The sequence below is a fragment of the Lissotriton vulgaris genome, chromosome 4_1 (genome assembly GCF_964263255.1).
Source record: "Lissotriton vulgaris chromosome 4_1, aLisVul1.2, whole genome shotgun sequence".
NCBI classification, from domain to species: Eukaryota; Metazoa; Chordata; class Amphibia; order Caudata; family Salamandridae; genus Lissotriton; species Lissotriton vulgaris.
In genome coordinates, this window is record NC_141691.1 from 168,626,833 (window position 1) to 168,643,263 (window position 16,431).

Below are 16,431 nucleotides of genomic sequence, written 5' to 3' on the forward strand. Positions count from 1 at the left end.
CCTTGCTGCACCTGGTTGTTACCCTAGTAAGTTTGCTGGAATGTCTGGTGCGACGTTCCTGGCTGGTTTCCTCCTCTGCCGTTCAGCCTCCTTGAGGGAGCGCCCCTTCTCATTCCTCTGGACTGACGCGCTCCCATGGGCCTCGCAGTTTCATTATCCTTTTTGAGCTGTGTCAGCTTCTCGTCCACTGGTGTGCCAAACAGTTGTTCCCCATTGAAAGGTGTTTTCAGAATATTGTTCTGGACTTCTGGCTTGAAACCTGAAATCCTCAGCCAGGCATGCCTGCTGTCTGTCACTCCAATCATCATAAGCCTGCTGGATGTGTCTGCCGCATCTAGGGGCGAGTTTAGGCAGGTGTTTGCCATGTTCTTGCCTTCCTCCACCAGATGTGTTGCCCTCTGCTTGTACTGTTCCGGGAGATGTTTGAGCAGCTGTCCGACCTCCTCCCAATGTTGGTACGTATGTTTGTTTATTAGGGCATTGGAGTTCGCAATGCGCCAGTGAATTGCTGCATTCCTTTCTATTTTCCTCCCTGTGAGGTCTATCCTCTTACTCTCCTTGTCTGGAGGTGGCGCTGAGTTTGTGGGAATGATTGCCCTCTTTCTGGCTGTTGCTGTAATAATAGAGTCAGCTGACACAGATCCCTGGATATATGCTGGGTCCTTTGAGGAATTCTTATATTTCTTCTCTGTTCTAGGGGTGACCGACCTGCAGGTTGATGGTTCCTTGAAAGCTTCCCTGCCCTGGTCCAGTACACTTGGTAGCATGGGTAGGAATTGGCTCCTAGTTTGAGTGGAGAGAAGAGTCTCTAAGAGGAAGCAAGCCTTTGGTTTCCCTTCCTCCAATTTTACCCCATAAGTTGCTCCAGCATTCTTGATGACCATGTTGTAGATGCCCATGTTGTCTGGCCACGAAGGCCTTGACGGTTATGACTCTACGGCTTCTTCTGGGCTTTCGACGTCAAGGTCCTGCCAATCCAGGTCCTGCACCACCGAGGAAGTCGATTGCAAGGTCGTTTCTCGATCTTACTCGCCTTCTCCCTCGTAATAATACAGGCCCTCATCGTCCTGTTCTGCTGGCTCTGGAGTTTTTGGCGGGTCAGCGGCATCAAACTCCTCTTTGACTTCTGCTTCGACAACCGTCGAGGGCTTTGAAGGGATGGTGTATCTGCTCCTCCGTTTGTCGAAATCCTTCTTTCTCTGGAGGATACTTTCCATTTCAGCCACAAGCCTTCTTTTCTACCTCTCCATTTCGGCCGCTTGTTCCGTGTTGAGAGTTTCGGCGTTTCTCTTTGATGTCGTCGATGTTGACGTTTAAGTTGCCTTTGGGTCTTTTTCCTTCGGCGTCGAGCTCGCCTTTTCGGGGGTGTGCTTCGACAACCTAGGTTTTTCTTGAGCTTTCGCCTGCTGGGACTCCTTTTCGAAGGATCCACTGGGCTGTTTGTCCGTGGACGCAGCTGTGGTTGTCGATTGCTTCAACACCAGTGCTCCTTTAGAGGACTTCGGCTCAGTTTTTCTACAGTCTGTCGTGGTCTTAGGGGTCGACGTCTCTCTTACCTCCTTTGTCGACTATTTATCGGTCTCGGCGACCGTGTAGTCCTCTGGTTCCTCTGCGATGTTGTCCTCTTCTACACGGGAGAAGCCCAAGTCCCGGAGCGACGGTGGTTGTCCTTGCACCTGCATGGTGTTGTTCGCTATCCTCTGTCTCTCCCTCACTCTGAGGATCTTGAGGGTAAATGCTGAGCAGGTGTTGCAATCCTTGCTTTCGTGGTCGATTGGTAGGCAGAGGTTGCAGACCGGATGCTGGTCCTTCTGAGCGTACTTGTGGTGGCAATTACGGCAACATTTGAATGGGGTTTTGTCCATACCTGCGCTCAGAGGGCCCCCTGTGTGCACATTCTCCATTGGACGTCGAAGTTCTTTATCTTTCACTCCTTCTTCGTCGTCCCGGCTCTATGTTCCTGGTCGTAAGATAAAAACTCCAACTTTTCGGTGGTTTTCTGGTAGATTTTTACCTCTTCTTTCCAAAAATTCTGGAACTCCTCGGTGACGATCCAGACCCAACGGCGGAAAAAGAATCTGAAAGATGGCGCCAAGGCAGGAGCTTCTGCGGGAAGCACGCCGACGTGGGACACCAAATGGTGGGACGTCGACGCCCACCTGGGACACGGAAAAAAAAGAGAAAAAGGACTACAACTCCGGACCCAACCACTAAACCGCGAAATAATGCACAGCATGGTGAATTCAGAAAGATTAACGCTGCAAAAGATACTATTATCATTTCTCCTAATCACCAAAAAGATGGAGGACTCATCTAATGCAGTATGGCTCAGTAGACGACATATTCCCACTATATACACTAACCAGGGCGTGATGGGGTGACGATGATGATTTTACTGTTTGCTTTTTAGGTTTTGACTGGCCATGCGCTTTGCGCATGTGCCAAAAAACCTCTTGAGTTGTGTGTGTGGGTCGGGATACGCCCCCTCCTCCGATTGGCTAGCTCCATAAATGGAGGCTAGCCATTGGACGAGGGTCCTGTCCGTCAATGCCGGACCAGACACGGGGGCGTTCCCGAGATTCTTTGGCTTTTGCCGACGTCACGCGACGTCAGGCGAAAGCCGGGAACGCCCCCGAATCTGGTCCGGCATTGCCGGCACCTGCCTCTGCCTTCCTGCTCGGGACATTGCACAAAAGTCGCTCGATAGCCCATCCCTCCCGCTCCGTGGCAGCCCGTCTCCCTCCCTCTCCTCAGGCCGGCCAGCCGAAGGAAGCAGCCGTCCGCCTCCAGCCAGGGCCGCGCTGGGATTGGCCCAGCCGGCCGAGCCTCCACCACGTCATCGAGAGGAGGAGTGGAGAGCAGGAAGCAAGAGATCTGCCGGAAGATGTCCAGGTGAGTGCTTTGTTTTTTTTTTAAGTTTGTTGCTTTGTCCGTGTGTGTGTGTCTGTTCCCGCCCCTCACCCTCCCGCTGTCAGTGTGTGGCCGTTCCCGACCCCCCTCCCGCTCTTCGTGCCTTTCCGCCCCCCCTCCTCCGTTTACCTCGTGTGTGGCCGTTCCCGACCCCCCTCCCGCTCTTCGTGAAAAGGCAAACAAAAAACATTATTAATAATTTGATAGCCCTTGGTGGGGAAAACATGCCTCTGGAGATTTTAACAATGCCGCATAGGGAGAAGGAGGGAAATGCTTTATTGATTAGGCCGCGATGAAAGAGCCCTGTTTCCCGCCCGCCCACATCCTTCATACTCGGAGACTGAGGTAAGCGTGCCATCGCTCGTCGTGTTGTAGGCTTTGCCCCCCTGGCCATCTTCTGAAGCCCCTCCGAGTGCTCCCTGGAGGAGGCTGGTGTCTGCCCGAGGCCCAGAGGCGTTAATGGTGCAGGAGAGATCGGGGAGGGATAGCTGGCTCCCCGGAGTTTCTTTGCGTGACTTGAACGTTTGCATATTCGGCTGGTGTGAAATTCCTCCCAGGACACGTGTGATCACAGTGGCCTCTTTGAGGCCGGTGTCTTCGTTCCGCAGTGGAGTTTAGGGGTCCCTCACCTACACTCGTCTGTATCTCCTGAGCCGGTGTACCGCTCCCCCGGCTGGCAGCAAGGGCTGCGCTCTCACCTCTCCAGCCCATCATGGGTTAGGACCCAGCAGTGCCCGGCGAGCAGCCCGAGACTTCAGCAGCCCCACATGGGCATGGCAGAGGAGAGATGAAGGTGTCCGCGTGCAACGTGACCCTCTGCCCCCTCCCCAAGACCCCCCTGGGAGCCCCCGACCTAGGAAGCCGCTGGCCTGGAGACGGCGCAAGGTAGGCAGGCTTCAGCCACTTAGAAACCGACCTGTGTGACTTTTTGTGTGGCTAGCGCTCCGTGTGCGTGGAAGATGCTCCAAGGCGCTTATTTGTGTAAGTAGCCAACAGATCGCACGGTTTCTGTCACTTGTAGCTGTACTAATTTGCAAAGCAAAAGAACTGGCGGTAGATGGCTGCCCCACACTGTTTCAGATGCCGTGAGGTGGCATTGCTTTTCAGAGGTTGAAGTCACTCTGTGCCAAGAGCTAATAGCGCTGCGCGTTGGTTCCCATGTCTACCTTTTGCATTCTGCTGTGGTTTTTACATGCACTATTAAAAAAAGCAGGACTACAAGCACCAGAATGCACTTTAAACACCAGGACTGCTAGTGCGAACATCATGACTGGCTTATCTCCTCGTCTACATATCAGATAACTTCTTTTTTGTGTCACTGCTTTTGTTCCTTCCACATACCTCAGTGGCAGGCTGTATGCAAAGTACCCAGCGCGGGTTCTCCCATGCCCCGGCGCTATTTTTGTTAAATACTTTGTTAATTTATAAGGTCCAAGAGTGTAAAACGACAAAAATAGTTATTTAGACCAGAAAAATAGCTTGGCAGTGAGCGAACCGGTGTCGAAATGCGCTGCTTCAATGGTTCCCAACGTGGTCTATAAAGCGCTTTAACATAACTTTTTATATGTAGGTATTTTAACCCAAGTAAAGTTTGTACTCCTTTGAACAACATTTAACATATTAAAAGTCCGACTTTGTAGAGCTTTAAATCTGTAACCGGCGGTTCTCGTCAGCGAGGGCTTAGCTCGCTGAGCTACCTAACTCGGTAGTCCAGGCTGTTTCCTTAGAGAGCCCCTGTGGGAACCCAGGTGTAGGAGCCACTTACATTCATGAAGGGGTTCTTCTGCGTGCTGTCTGTTTCCAGTTACAGCCTGCAGATCTTATCTGTGATTTGTGTTTAAATGTGTGCTCTCGCGACAAAGTTGTAAACCTGATTGATTTGTTTTCGCTGTCTGAAGTTTTTTACACGTCATTGTTTCGCTTTGATGTGATTTGCGGCCTTTGAGACACGCCCGGGCCCCCAGGCCTGTATCTCCTGACCCCGGGCCTCTGCAGACAGTTCACATGGGCGCCTTTGACTCCCAACAATAGCCCCAGAAGGAGCCCCCGTGGGGGGCAAACAACCTGACACGTAATATAGTTGTCTGGCGGCCGCGCTTCCGACCACAAGATGGAAATGTGAGCATGTACCGGGTGATGTCACTTGGTGGGGTGCCCCCCTTCTGTGTCTTGAGAGGTGCAGACGGGTGAGGCGTGGGGGTCTGGGTCTGTGGGCTACTGTGGGGGCAGTGGGCAGGGCTGCGCAGGGTTGAGCTGCTAATCCCAGGTGCTGAGCCAAGGTAGATCCTATCTGGTCCCGGCTGCTGCCGACGCTGTGTCTCGCCTTTGTTCTTGTGCACATCTTTGGCTGAGCATTCCCGGCCCTGTGGGTGTAAGATACTTCAAGGAATTCTTCAGCTTTTGTTACGGCGTCACCGTCTTTTATTACCTTGATAAATTGATGCAGGGAGACAGCGCACCGGTTGTGTTTCTTGTTTCATCTGTGACACCTTCAACATAATGGTGTGGCCCTAGCGGGCACCCTGCAAATTATCTTTTAATATAGTGCCTCACTTCTATTTAAAAGCGCTGTAAGCAATAGCTGTTGTCATGACACCGTTTAATATTGCTCAGTTGGGCCTGGGACACATTACATGCAAGTTGAATTAGCAGGGGTTCAAATTTATATAGTGCCTCGCTTCTGTTTCAAAGCGCTGTAAGCAATAGTTGTCATTACACCCTTTAATATTGCTCAATTGGGCCTGGGACACATTACATGCTGGTTGAGTTTGCAGGGGTTCATACTCCTGTCCCGGGCTAGTTAATAGTTGTGACGTAAGTCACACCTCTGGGGCAGGAGCACTGCATTCTGGGATTCACCTGGTTACCTACGGTCCTAAGCCCCAGGGGGCGGGCTGCGGTGGGTGAATAAGTGCCCCCTGGCACGGGGCCGCTTGGTAGCTCAGAGACCGTCTGTCTGTCTCACACTTGTTAACGAGGAGCCCCGTGGTGGGGTTCACTCATCCTAATATAAAATCAACGCCGTGTTTTAGTTTCCGTCTCCATCAATAGCGTGCGCTGTACCGGCAGTGTCTGCACGCGTGCCCCCTATAGTGTGTGACGCGGTCGCCAGTAGTCTTCCGTGTCCGGGGGTCGGTTCATTATCTTCCAGAGCTACCAGCAAATGTGCTGACGTCAAACAGGTGTTCGAAAGTACAAACACCTTTCTTCCCCCATAAAGCACAAAGTAAAAAGAGCACGCACCGGCAGGTGCCAACATTTCCTCCACAGGCGCCTTGAAGCCGCCAGTGTTCTTTTTGTACAGTAGCAGTTTATCGTTTGCAGGTTCTTTCACTTTTCTAATTTTGAGTTTACTTCTCCAGGCAGGTCGTGCAAAGAACATATGTTTAAAGCCTGGGCGGGATGAAGGCCTCTGAGCTCGCATGTAGCCCCCCTGAGCTCGCATGGGCCCCCTGAGCTCACATCTGGCCCCTGGGCTCGCATGTGCCCCTGGGTGGCTCTGTGCACCCCCTTCATATTCAACAACACTGCAATTGGACTGGGCCACTTTGGGCGATAATGGCCTCAGTGTAAGATTCTTGGAGCCTTTATTGGACTATGTTGTATCATCTGATTGCTTTAGAATGGGCTGCAGGAGATGGGTTATGTTACTAGAGTGTGCTACACATTGATACCTTTGCAGGCATTGAAACTGAATAGAATTTATTTTGAAAGTTAGTGGTTTTTCCTAGAAATTGCCATAAATCCCGCCCTCCTGGACACTCTTTGTTAGAGAGTGCTCAAGTATTGTTGCTCGATAAACCAGAAGTGTCCAGGGCTTCAGATATTTTTTAGGGATATCTTGTGACTACATTTTGTATTGTATTAATATTTGCTGTTAATTTCTCTTTTTATATTTTGAAATTGAAAATTAGTAATAAGAAAAAGGAAAACACATTTTTCCCTCATTGGAAAATTGCTAATCCGTTTGTATTTATTGGTACAAACGAGACAAGTCCGGTCTGAAGGGCCCCTAATAACGTGTAAATAAAAGGGAACACTACTTTGTCTAAGCCTTCTGCTATCAACCTAATCTTAGAACCATTAAACGCAGATTTGAGGAACGTAGCAGTTCATGGAACTACTAAAAGTCGAATAAATATATAAGAAGAGAGCGGCGTTAATAAGACGAGTGAGAAATTGTTGGAGAATCCAGTGGCAGTCATTGATGTGTGTAGTAATGTCACAATCAAAGTATTTTCTGTTACTGTAGTGCGTACTCCCATAGTGCTAAAAAAAACATCACCGCTAAACCTAAAGTCAGAGCAGGAACTGAAAAAGCTTCTCTATAGAACAACTCGGGTTCCAATCTATGAGAACCCTGGAAAACACCACCGAGAGCTGCCATCCTGGTGACGGGTAGCTTGTCCTGAAGAAAGCATATACACTCAGATTTTAGTGTCCTCGTTCACTTTTGGTGGTAGTTAGAGAAATGTGTGTGCCAAGCCAGTTGGCATGAGTTCATGGGTTACTCACAGCTTGGGGCTGGCGCAGTGGCACCTACCAGATCAAAGTATCAAAGGGATCTCTCGCAATCCCAGGAGATTCCTGGGAGCAAACAGCATGGGCTCTTCCCTGACATTTGCCCATGAGTGGGTCTGGTGTCACTTAGGCCTTTTCCCAACATGATCCACTCCAGAATCTGGTACGTCTGAGTTGTCCTGTTGGTTCTCTGTGGCATGACCAGAAGGGGGTGAAATGCCTCTTTAGTGGTCTGGATTTAACTGGTTGCTACTGGAGGAGTGGGAAGGCCTGGGGGCCTTAGACAGCTTTGCCTCGTTTACTAGAAGTACAATCATGTTAGATATGTGCTGCAAATAAATTACAAGTGTTGCATGTTACTCTTCCTCAACATGAAACACCTCTTACTGTAGTTAAAGGGGGTGGTGTAGAGTGTGGGAAATAGCTAGGTGTTTTACTGTGGACCTCTAGCCTTTTCAATCCTGATATCCCTTTTAAAAGCCCTGGCATGGCCTACTTGAGTTAAGAACCTGCCTGCAGAAGAAGAATGAAGAGTTGCCTCCTGTCTGTGCAAGATTAACCCTCAATGTCTATTAGAGGGGCTCTGTCAAAGCTGCCCCCTCCCATCGAACTTGAATCTCTGTCCCACAGGATCTGCTTGTAAGAACTGCCAAAGCAAGTTTTTCTGACTTGAGCTACAAGCATTTGAACTACACATGCTGTGGGTGCGCCTGCTGGGTGGGGTGCTTGCCTCTAAGAATCTAAGTGGTAGGTGTTTAAGAAGGTTCATAACCAAAGGAGGCTGCTGGCCAGATCCAGAATCCCAGGTAACTCTTGCTCTGCTGCGGAGGCTGGACAGCTGCAACTGACGGCAAGAGGAGTGAGGACCTATCCTACAAACCAGTAAAAAAAATAACTACTTAGAATAACAATTTTTGCCTTAAAATTATTTTTGTGTGTGTTTTGGGGAGGTGGGGGCTATTTTGCCTCTTGCAGGGCAATAGCTCCACATTTGCTGTTTTGAGAAGGCAGGTACAAAGGGCTGTATGACGTTAAAACGCTTGCCATTACCCCTCATGCCGTTTAACGCTAATCTTTACCCCAACTTGCTGTCGGGGTGCACTGAAAGTTGGAATATTTTAATTTACTATTCCAACTCCAGTGTGTGCAACAGTAGGGAAGGTGTTGGAGTTAAATCCAGCACCTTCTACCCCTTGCTGCACACCTTTCGCGTTGCAAGGGCATGCGGGGTACTGGCAGGCGTAGTAACGCTTGCGTTGAAATAACTGTTACCTGTACAAAGTAGAGTCATCTAACCTTTCAAGATATGAACATGTCGTGTAGCCGAGTGGACCCACTTTGAGCTCTCCATTGTCCGAGGTGTCCCAGTCCCTCTGGATTCAACATTCTACTGATAAACTTCTTGGACCTCTAGGAGTGTTTTACATTCTCATCTGGTTCTCCTTGACCACAAGCATTCACAGGTGATTCCTCCATTGCTTATCCTCCTCAGCTAGAGAGGAGCTCCAACACTGGCTCCACGTTGATCCCGCCTTAAATTTTCTAGCTCTGAAAATGTCAATTACAACGTCGAGTGGACCTTTACGTACTTGATTTAGTGGAATCATTGTTTGGTCCGTTCAGAACATCTCCTGTTTAAAAAAGTTACGTGATTGCTACTTGTAGCACGCCAGCATTGGCCCATGTCGCAAGACATGGCTCACCTTCACGCTGTAGCTGCTTTCTTATATAACTTCTTAACAGTAAAGTGATTTTCTCTCCTTGTTATTGTGAGTAAAAATGAAATGAGAAAAAGTCAAAACATTGGAGTGTTCGATACAAAAGAAACATTGTGCGCTGGTCATTTATCCAGAATACATTGCTTCTCACACCCAACATGTCTTTAACGAAGGTTACTGGTTGAGTAACTGTGGCTGTGCGCAGCCTCACTGAGGTATACACACTCATCAGGTGTGACGAGTATGGGTCGTGTGCTGTTCATGGTGAACAGGACATATTGTGTTCTTTATATTCTTTAACCCCTTCACTGCTGGCCCGTTTCCGCCCCTGTGCTGTAAACAAATGAACAGGGGCGGGCCATGACGAACCCCAGCCGTCATCAGCACACGAGCACCGTAGTGCATGACGGCTGGGGTTCGTCATCAGCATGCAAGGGGTTAAGGGGCTTTGGGTCCGGTTGCTTCAACCATCGGCTCCTTTTGCTCCTCAAACATCACCCATAGGTTTGAGACGGTGCCAATCACAGCTTGAATCTACTCACAGGAGTATCTCAGTCTTGCCGTTTATAGGTTTTGCCTGGCGAAAGCTGCGCTCTGCGCAGCTTTTTCGCGCAGGCGAAAACCTAATTACTATAGTAGGGGAGACAGGAACGGCCCCCGTCTTCCATTGGCTAGCTCCATAAATGGAGGCTAGCCATTGGAAGACGGGCCTGTCTGTCAATGCCGGACCAGATTCGGGGGCGTTCCCGAGAATGTTTGGCTTTTGGCTACGTCAGCCGAAAGCCTGTTCTCGGGAACGCCCCCAAATCTGGGTCTGCATTGAGCCGACACCCGCCTTCCTGCCGAAGGGAAGCAGCCGTCCGTCATACAGCCAGGGCCGCGCTGGGATTGGCCCAGCCGGCCGAGCCTCCGCCGTGTCATCGGGAGGAGGAGGAGTGGAGAGCAGGAAGCAGCCTGCGTCGTCTGTCCTGAGGCTCACAAGCGAAGGAGGAGCCCCGGGGAAAGAGCAAGTCCCGCCTCGGCCCCGGAACGAAGTCCAGGTGAGTGCTTTGTTTACCCTCCATGCTGGGGCTAGGGGAGGCTCCCTCCCGCTTCCCGTGTGTCCGTTCCCGCCCCCGCACCCCCTTCTCCTTGTGTCCGTTCCCGCCCCCACACCCCCCTCCCGCTCTCCATGAGCGACCCTATTATGTGCCTAGTAAAGCTGGAGCTCTCAATTTCCCCAGCTTCTTCGTGCGTGAATAGCGTTTCCAGTCCAGGTTTTTGCTTTGACTTTACCAGTATTAATCTGGACCACAGGTCCTAAAATTCAACTCAAATACCTGGCCTACTCATGCGTAAACCTGAGAAACTGGAGAGCTCTATAATATTAATTAAACAATGCGTTTTCTTGAGAATGTGTCGGAAGCTTTCAGCTGCTATATGTGTAGTAGAGGCCTAGGGCGGAAAGACGGGGCGGGGGGCATTGACCCCAACCTTTGCATACCAGCCTGTGCGACAGTTTTATGTATTTATTTTATGCGTTTTTATATAGCGCGGACTTTACCCGAAGGTGTCAGAGCGCTTCACAATAGCCTTTCCGTTCTACCGATTACAATACCTTACGCTGGGTTCGGTTATCCAGGAAGCACGAAGATTATGCGTACGTACGTGTACTTCTTTTTATTCATGATATATTGTCCACCATTGTATAGTTGGGAACGAAGATATTCTTTATCATAAACAGTTGCTGAATAACTCTATCCAAAGCTTTATAGAACTCTAAGGGCCTAGTGTACATTGCCAGACAAGGGGAGGGCTCTCTGTGTGTGGGCGAGGGGCACTGTGTGTGGGCGGGGGGCTCTGTGTGTGGGGGGGGCTTTCAGAATGTGGGGGGGGGAGGCTCTCGGTGTGTGCGGGCTCTCTGTGTGGGGGGTGGCTCGCAGTGTGTGGGGGAGGCTCGCAGTGTGTGGAGGGAGCTCACAGTGTGTGTGGGGGGCTCACAGTGTGTGTGGGGGGCTCGCAGTGTGTGGGTGGGGCTCTGTGTGGGTGTGTGTTGGGGGATCTCGGTAGGTGTTTGTGGGTGTCATTTGCGAAAGAAAGCTAGTGGCATTGCAAATAACAATGCCATTTATTTATGTTAAAAAAAAAATTGTCAAGAGCATTGCCAATATCTCAAACTTTAACAAAGGCAAAACCATTGCATTGTAAATGCTTGTTCTGTTTAGTTCTAGATTTATAAAAATAACAAATTAAATCTGATTTAGCCACAAACTGACATTGAACCGTATAGTCAGGTACAGACATGGATGTGTAAAGCGGAGATAGGATGAACAATTTTCTTAGATTTGCATGGATATTTAAAAGAGGTCCTTTGGATTGTTGGTATATTAAACAGCCTTTTATGGTCAGCCACTAGCCACATGGACTTAAGATACATCACAGTCTGGGACTGCACCGGACAAGACTGCTGGCCCTCTCCTGTATTTGTACTGATTGTTTATCCAATGTCTCATCCGTATCTGATTGATCACCTATCTCCCCTTTCCCCTCCCCCTTCCCACTCTCTCATATGTGTCCATTGTAACCTATATGTTTGACAAAATGCAAATAAAGATATTTAAAAAAAATGGGATCCTATACTTCCAGGGTAGAGCTCCAGGAGCCCGTGGCTAAGTATGCTAAGGACCATCCTTCCGAGGGGGAGGATCCTGACTCCGAGGAGGGAGAAGTTAGTGGGGATGAGGACAACCCCTAACCTCCCTCACTAGATAGTGAGAGCAGGGTCCCTTTGCCCCCGACTCCAAGGATAGTACTCGCAGCACCTAGCCAACATGGGTGGGTCAGGTTCTTCTGAGACCATTAAGAACAGCCTCAGTGAAGAGGACATCCTTCTAGCAAGGTTGACCAAAAGAGTAGACCTAGAGTCCAGGCTCCTGGCTCTGGAAAAAGAAAAAGCAGAAATGGGTCGAGCACCCATCAATAGTGGCAGCAACTTAAAACCTAGGGAAAAAAAGTTCTTATGACTCTAAAATTCACAAAGGGATTGTCCACAAATATGAGGATGGTTATCTATATCACCAAATGGTTCACAGCCTTTGAGAGGGCCTGTGGCATGAGAAAAGTGAAGAAGTCACACTGGGGCGCACTACTTTGGGAATTGTTCACTGGTAACTGCAGGGACAGACTCCTGACCCTTACTGGGGAAGATGCTGAGTCCTATGACCTCATGAAGGACACCCTGATTGAGGGTGTTGGACTCACAACTGAGGAGTATAGAAGTAGATTTAGGAGGGCTCACAAAACCCCGATCCAGTCCTGGGTTGACTTCATAGACTATTATGTAAAAACACTAGATGATTGGTTAAGTGGAAATGATGTGCATGAGTATGTTGGGCTTTATAATCTTTTTTATAAAAGAACACATGTTAAGTAATTGCAGTAATGAAAAGTTGAATCAGTATCTGATGGACCTAGGTCTAATTTCTCCCCAAGAATCGGAAAAGAAGGCAGAACACTGGGCCAAGACTAGAGTGACCAAGACTACCACTGGGGGTGACCAAACAAAAGAAAGGAGTTACAAAACCTCCCCAAGGGAAAGGGGGTGATCCCCTAAAGACAAAAACCAAGTGTCTTCTAAAGATCTGCACACCAGAGAGTGGGCTGCAGAAATGCTACCAGCCCAGTGGTGGGTACAATGGTAAAGATTTTGATCCTTTAAAGGCCTGGTACCTCAGCTGTAAGAAGGCGGAACAGAGTCGGGCGGACTTGAATCTCTATAACAGTGGCGGTGCCTGCTCAGGCACCACCGTAGGGGATACAATGTCCCTTTCCACCAGCCGTGTCATGGCAATTAACCTGCCATAAAAAGGCAGGCGAAAAGGGACTTTGGAGGTGCCTGGCGGGCCCCTCTTTCTTCCAAGCTCACAGCCTTGAGTTCTAGGGGGCACCTATGGTGGCCCCCTAAATATCCCTGCACCATGTGGCAGACACATCATGGTGCCTGCCACATGGTGCATGGATATGCAAAATGTGTATTTTTTGCACTGTTATTGCAGCCCGCAGCACACGGCGCAATACAAAACATACACACCTTCAATGTGACCGCCTTGAAGGTAATCCCTATGGCGGGACTGCCGACTTCTACTGGCTAAAGGTGCCTGCCACGCTGTGCAGTTATTAACAGTGTGGCACCATAGATGCCTTCTCTGCCCCCAACTGGAGGCCGCAAGAAGAATAGGCCCTGCTAGGGACCCCCAAACTCACTTTCTGACAGGCTTTCCAGGTTGGAAAGCCCGGTATGGAAGGACTGTCGGATACCGAGCATCGTAATCCCAACGGTTGAAACGCCGTCCATTGGAATCAAGTGCCGGTCTCCGACTGACTGAGGGATTCTTGAGCCTGTCCGAATCCAGCCAGAATGACCAGCCGGTTTAAGTTTTGACCGCCTGCATCATAATGCGATGGTTGAAAGGGAAACTCACAATGAGACCCGGAAAGCCTCCAACCTAATTTCCGTGCCTCATCATAATGAGGCCCTTAGTTGTCAAAAGGCTTACGACACCCTGAAAGAGGCAATGTTCATTGTGCAAACTGATGCTTCTGAGGTAGGGATAGGAGCAGTCCTATCCCAGACCAACCATAAAGGACAAGACTATCCTGTTCCTTTCGTTAGCAGGAGATTACTCTCCAGGAAACAGTTTTGGCGTGCCATTGAGAGGAAGGCCTTTGCTGTCTTTTGGTCCCTGAAAAAGTTGAGGCCTACCTGTTTTGGACTCACTTTCTGATTCAAACTGACCACAGACCTCTCAGATGGCTAATACAGATGAAATGTGAGAACACTTAGTTCAAGATTAACCAGTATGACAAAAGTATGTCAATTCATACTACATATTTACTTTATGCCTTCACTATCTTACCTTGAAACATAAATATCAGGGAACTAGTATCAGGCTTATGTTACCTTAAGTGTTTTATCAATTCATTGTTTGGATGATTTGAAGCTTTCCCTAGATACATGGAAAATAATGACATGCGGTATATATGTCACAGATAGGCAGGCTAACTTAACAAGCTTAACATGGACTTAGGCTTTGGGGTCTTTACGACAAATGAATTTGAAAATAAATCAAGCTCACATACATTTAAACAGAATACAAAGATCCCAGGGCATTTCAAAGGGGAAATACAAATGTCTTACCTTGCAAACCAGGGGGGCCAGGATCGCCTCGTGAACCAGGGAGACCTGGAGGTCCAGAAGGTCCCTTCATACCTGAAAAATGTGGCAGAAAAGTAGCAACCTGAATTATTTCCATTTTGACAAAAAAAACATACATGCTATCTGTAAAATGTCAGGGTTACGAAAGCAATATACTACTTTTGCATTTCTGGCATTGGGTTGGTATACGTATACGTGGTAAGGATATCAAACTTATCTACCTGGAAATCCGGGCACTCCAGGAACACCGGGATCGCCTTTCATTCCATTGAGCCCTGGTCGGCCATCTTCACCCTAAACACAATAGCCTATCCATTATTATCAACACATATGAACACATTTTGAAGGATATGTTTGGTCACTCTTAAGAAAAAAATCCTTACATTCACATCTTTTCAGATTATCACAAACCAACAGTTGACATTCCTCAAGTCACTAAAGAAAAATCAAATAAATCAGATTACCTGCATGCCAACTAAATGATAACACTAATAAACGTTAAGTATGTGCAACAGGGGTGAAGAAGCAAATGTAGAACCCTTTCCTTGGTGAAATTAAAACAAGAGAACAAACATGGTATATTTTATTATAATTTTTTCCCCAGTTTCTTGTTCTTTTGTTTTTCTCTTGTTTTTATTACTTTACACTAACTGTAAAAATTGTTAAAAGGACATGGAAGTATCAAAGAAAATGGGTAATGGCTATGGCATGGGAACGGTTAGGTTCAAAAGTGATAAAGAAATTAAAAAATTTAGGGACGCTGGAGTTTATGAGATTCTCTCCCACTTTGGAAAAAAAAGAAAAATCTCAAATGTAACTCTTATTTAGATAGAAACCAAGTATAATAAAACAAGCATTGACAACGCAAATACATCTTGTCTTTAATGGTATGACCACAGCTTTTGGCTTTGGCAATAATTTTTTGCCAATGCTTGTTGGCATCAGCTATACAAAAGGAAATAGTTGGTTGCCATTACAGGGCCGCATCAGCAAGAAAAATGAGTCACCAAGCATGCAAGCGTATGCGTCAAGACGGAATGCCCATTTTTTTAAAGTTACCATTTCAAGATGGTGAGCGTCAATGATGGAGAGGTAAATTTACTAAGAAAATATGCAGAAAAGTTGATTTGAATGAAAAGAGGGCCTTGTAGCAAATAGCAGTTGCCGGGCACAGAAATTTAAAAAAGCATTTTATTTTTGAATAAGGTGAAGAGCAGAATGAGAGAGGCAGATAGCAACAAAGGCCTGGGTGCAAGAAAAACACAAGGAGGGAGGTGCAGCAGGGGAGTTGGTGCAAGTAAACAACCGAGGAACATGGGGGAGGGCACCGCGCGGCTTCTTCCCCCCCTAGCCCTGCGGCGGAATTACTGCCGCAGCCAAGGGGTTAAACAAAAAAGGAAACCATGTAAAAAACAAAAGCCAGGCCGGGAGGTGTGGGGGTGATGGGGAGGGGTAAGAGTGCAACACTGAAAGCACAGTGAGGGTGGTATTTGAGGGGATCAGCAACAAAGGAGGGAGAGAGAAAGAAAATGCATGAAGTCCACTAGAGTGCCGAAAGCAAACGTAAGGCTTATGTTACCTACCCTGTAAGCATCTGTTTGTTGCATGTAGTCCTGTAGATTCGCATCGTGCCATCTAGTGATGAGCTCAGACTGTTGTAACTTGTCTTTCAAGTCACACGATCTATGTGACTCCTCCTCTGGTTGTAAACGCACGTGTGCACCAATTCCGTTGTTAGATTGTTTTTCACAAGCAGGTGAAAGTAGGTATGAAGTAGTGAGTAGAATTTGACAGTGGCCATGCATGTAGTATAAATATTTCTTAAGATTGAAGATATCTGCAGTAAACATTAGGTTACTGGGAGGTGGATGGCACATGTGAATCTACAGCACTACATGCAACAGATACTTACAGAGGAAGTAAAAGTATTGGTTCGGAGCACGTGTGGCTGTAGATGTACATGCTCTGTATCGACTGTAAAGCAGTACTCCCCTCAGGGGTGGCTAGCCTGTGGATGGTACAGAGGTCGAAAACAGGGTTCTGAGGACAGTTTGACCAATTCTAGCTTGCTATCTTGCAAGAATACCC

At 48.2% G+C, this 16,431-nt stretch overlaps 1 protein-coding gene across 1 annotated transcript in view; it reads right to left on the reverse strand.

Annotated features, from left to right (window-relative positions):
- COL4A5 (collagen type IV alpha 5 chain) overlaps window positions 1-16,431 on the reverse strand; it is a 448,329-nt gene that overhangs the window by 49,408 nt on the left and 382,490 nt on the right. The window contains exons 43-44 of the mRNA XM_086918465.1: window positions 14,565-14,637; window positions 14,326-14,397 (exon numbers count right to left, since the gene is read on the reverse strand). Of these exons, the coding sequence (XP_086774591.1) occupies window positions 14,326-14,397; window positions 14,565-14,637 (145 nt within the window). The remainder of the gene's footprint in view (window positions 1-14,325; window positions 14,398-14,564; window positions 14,638-16,431) is intronic.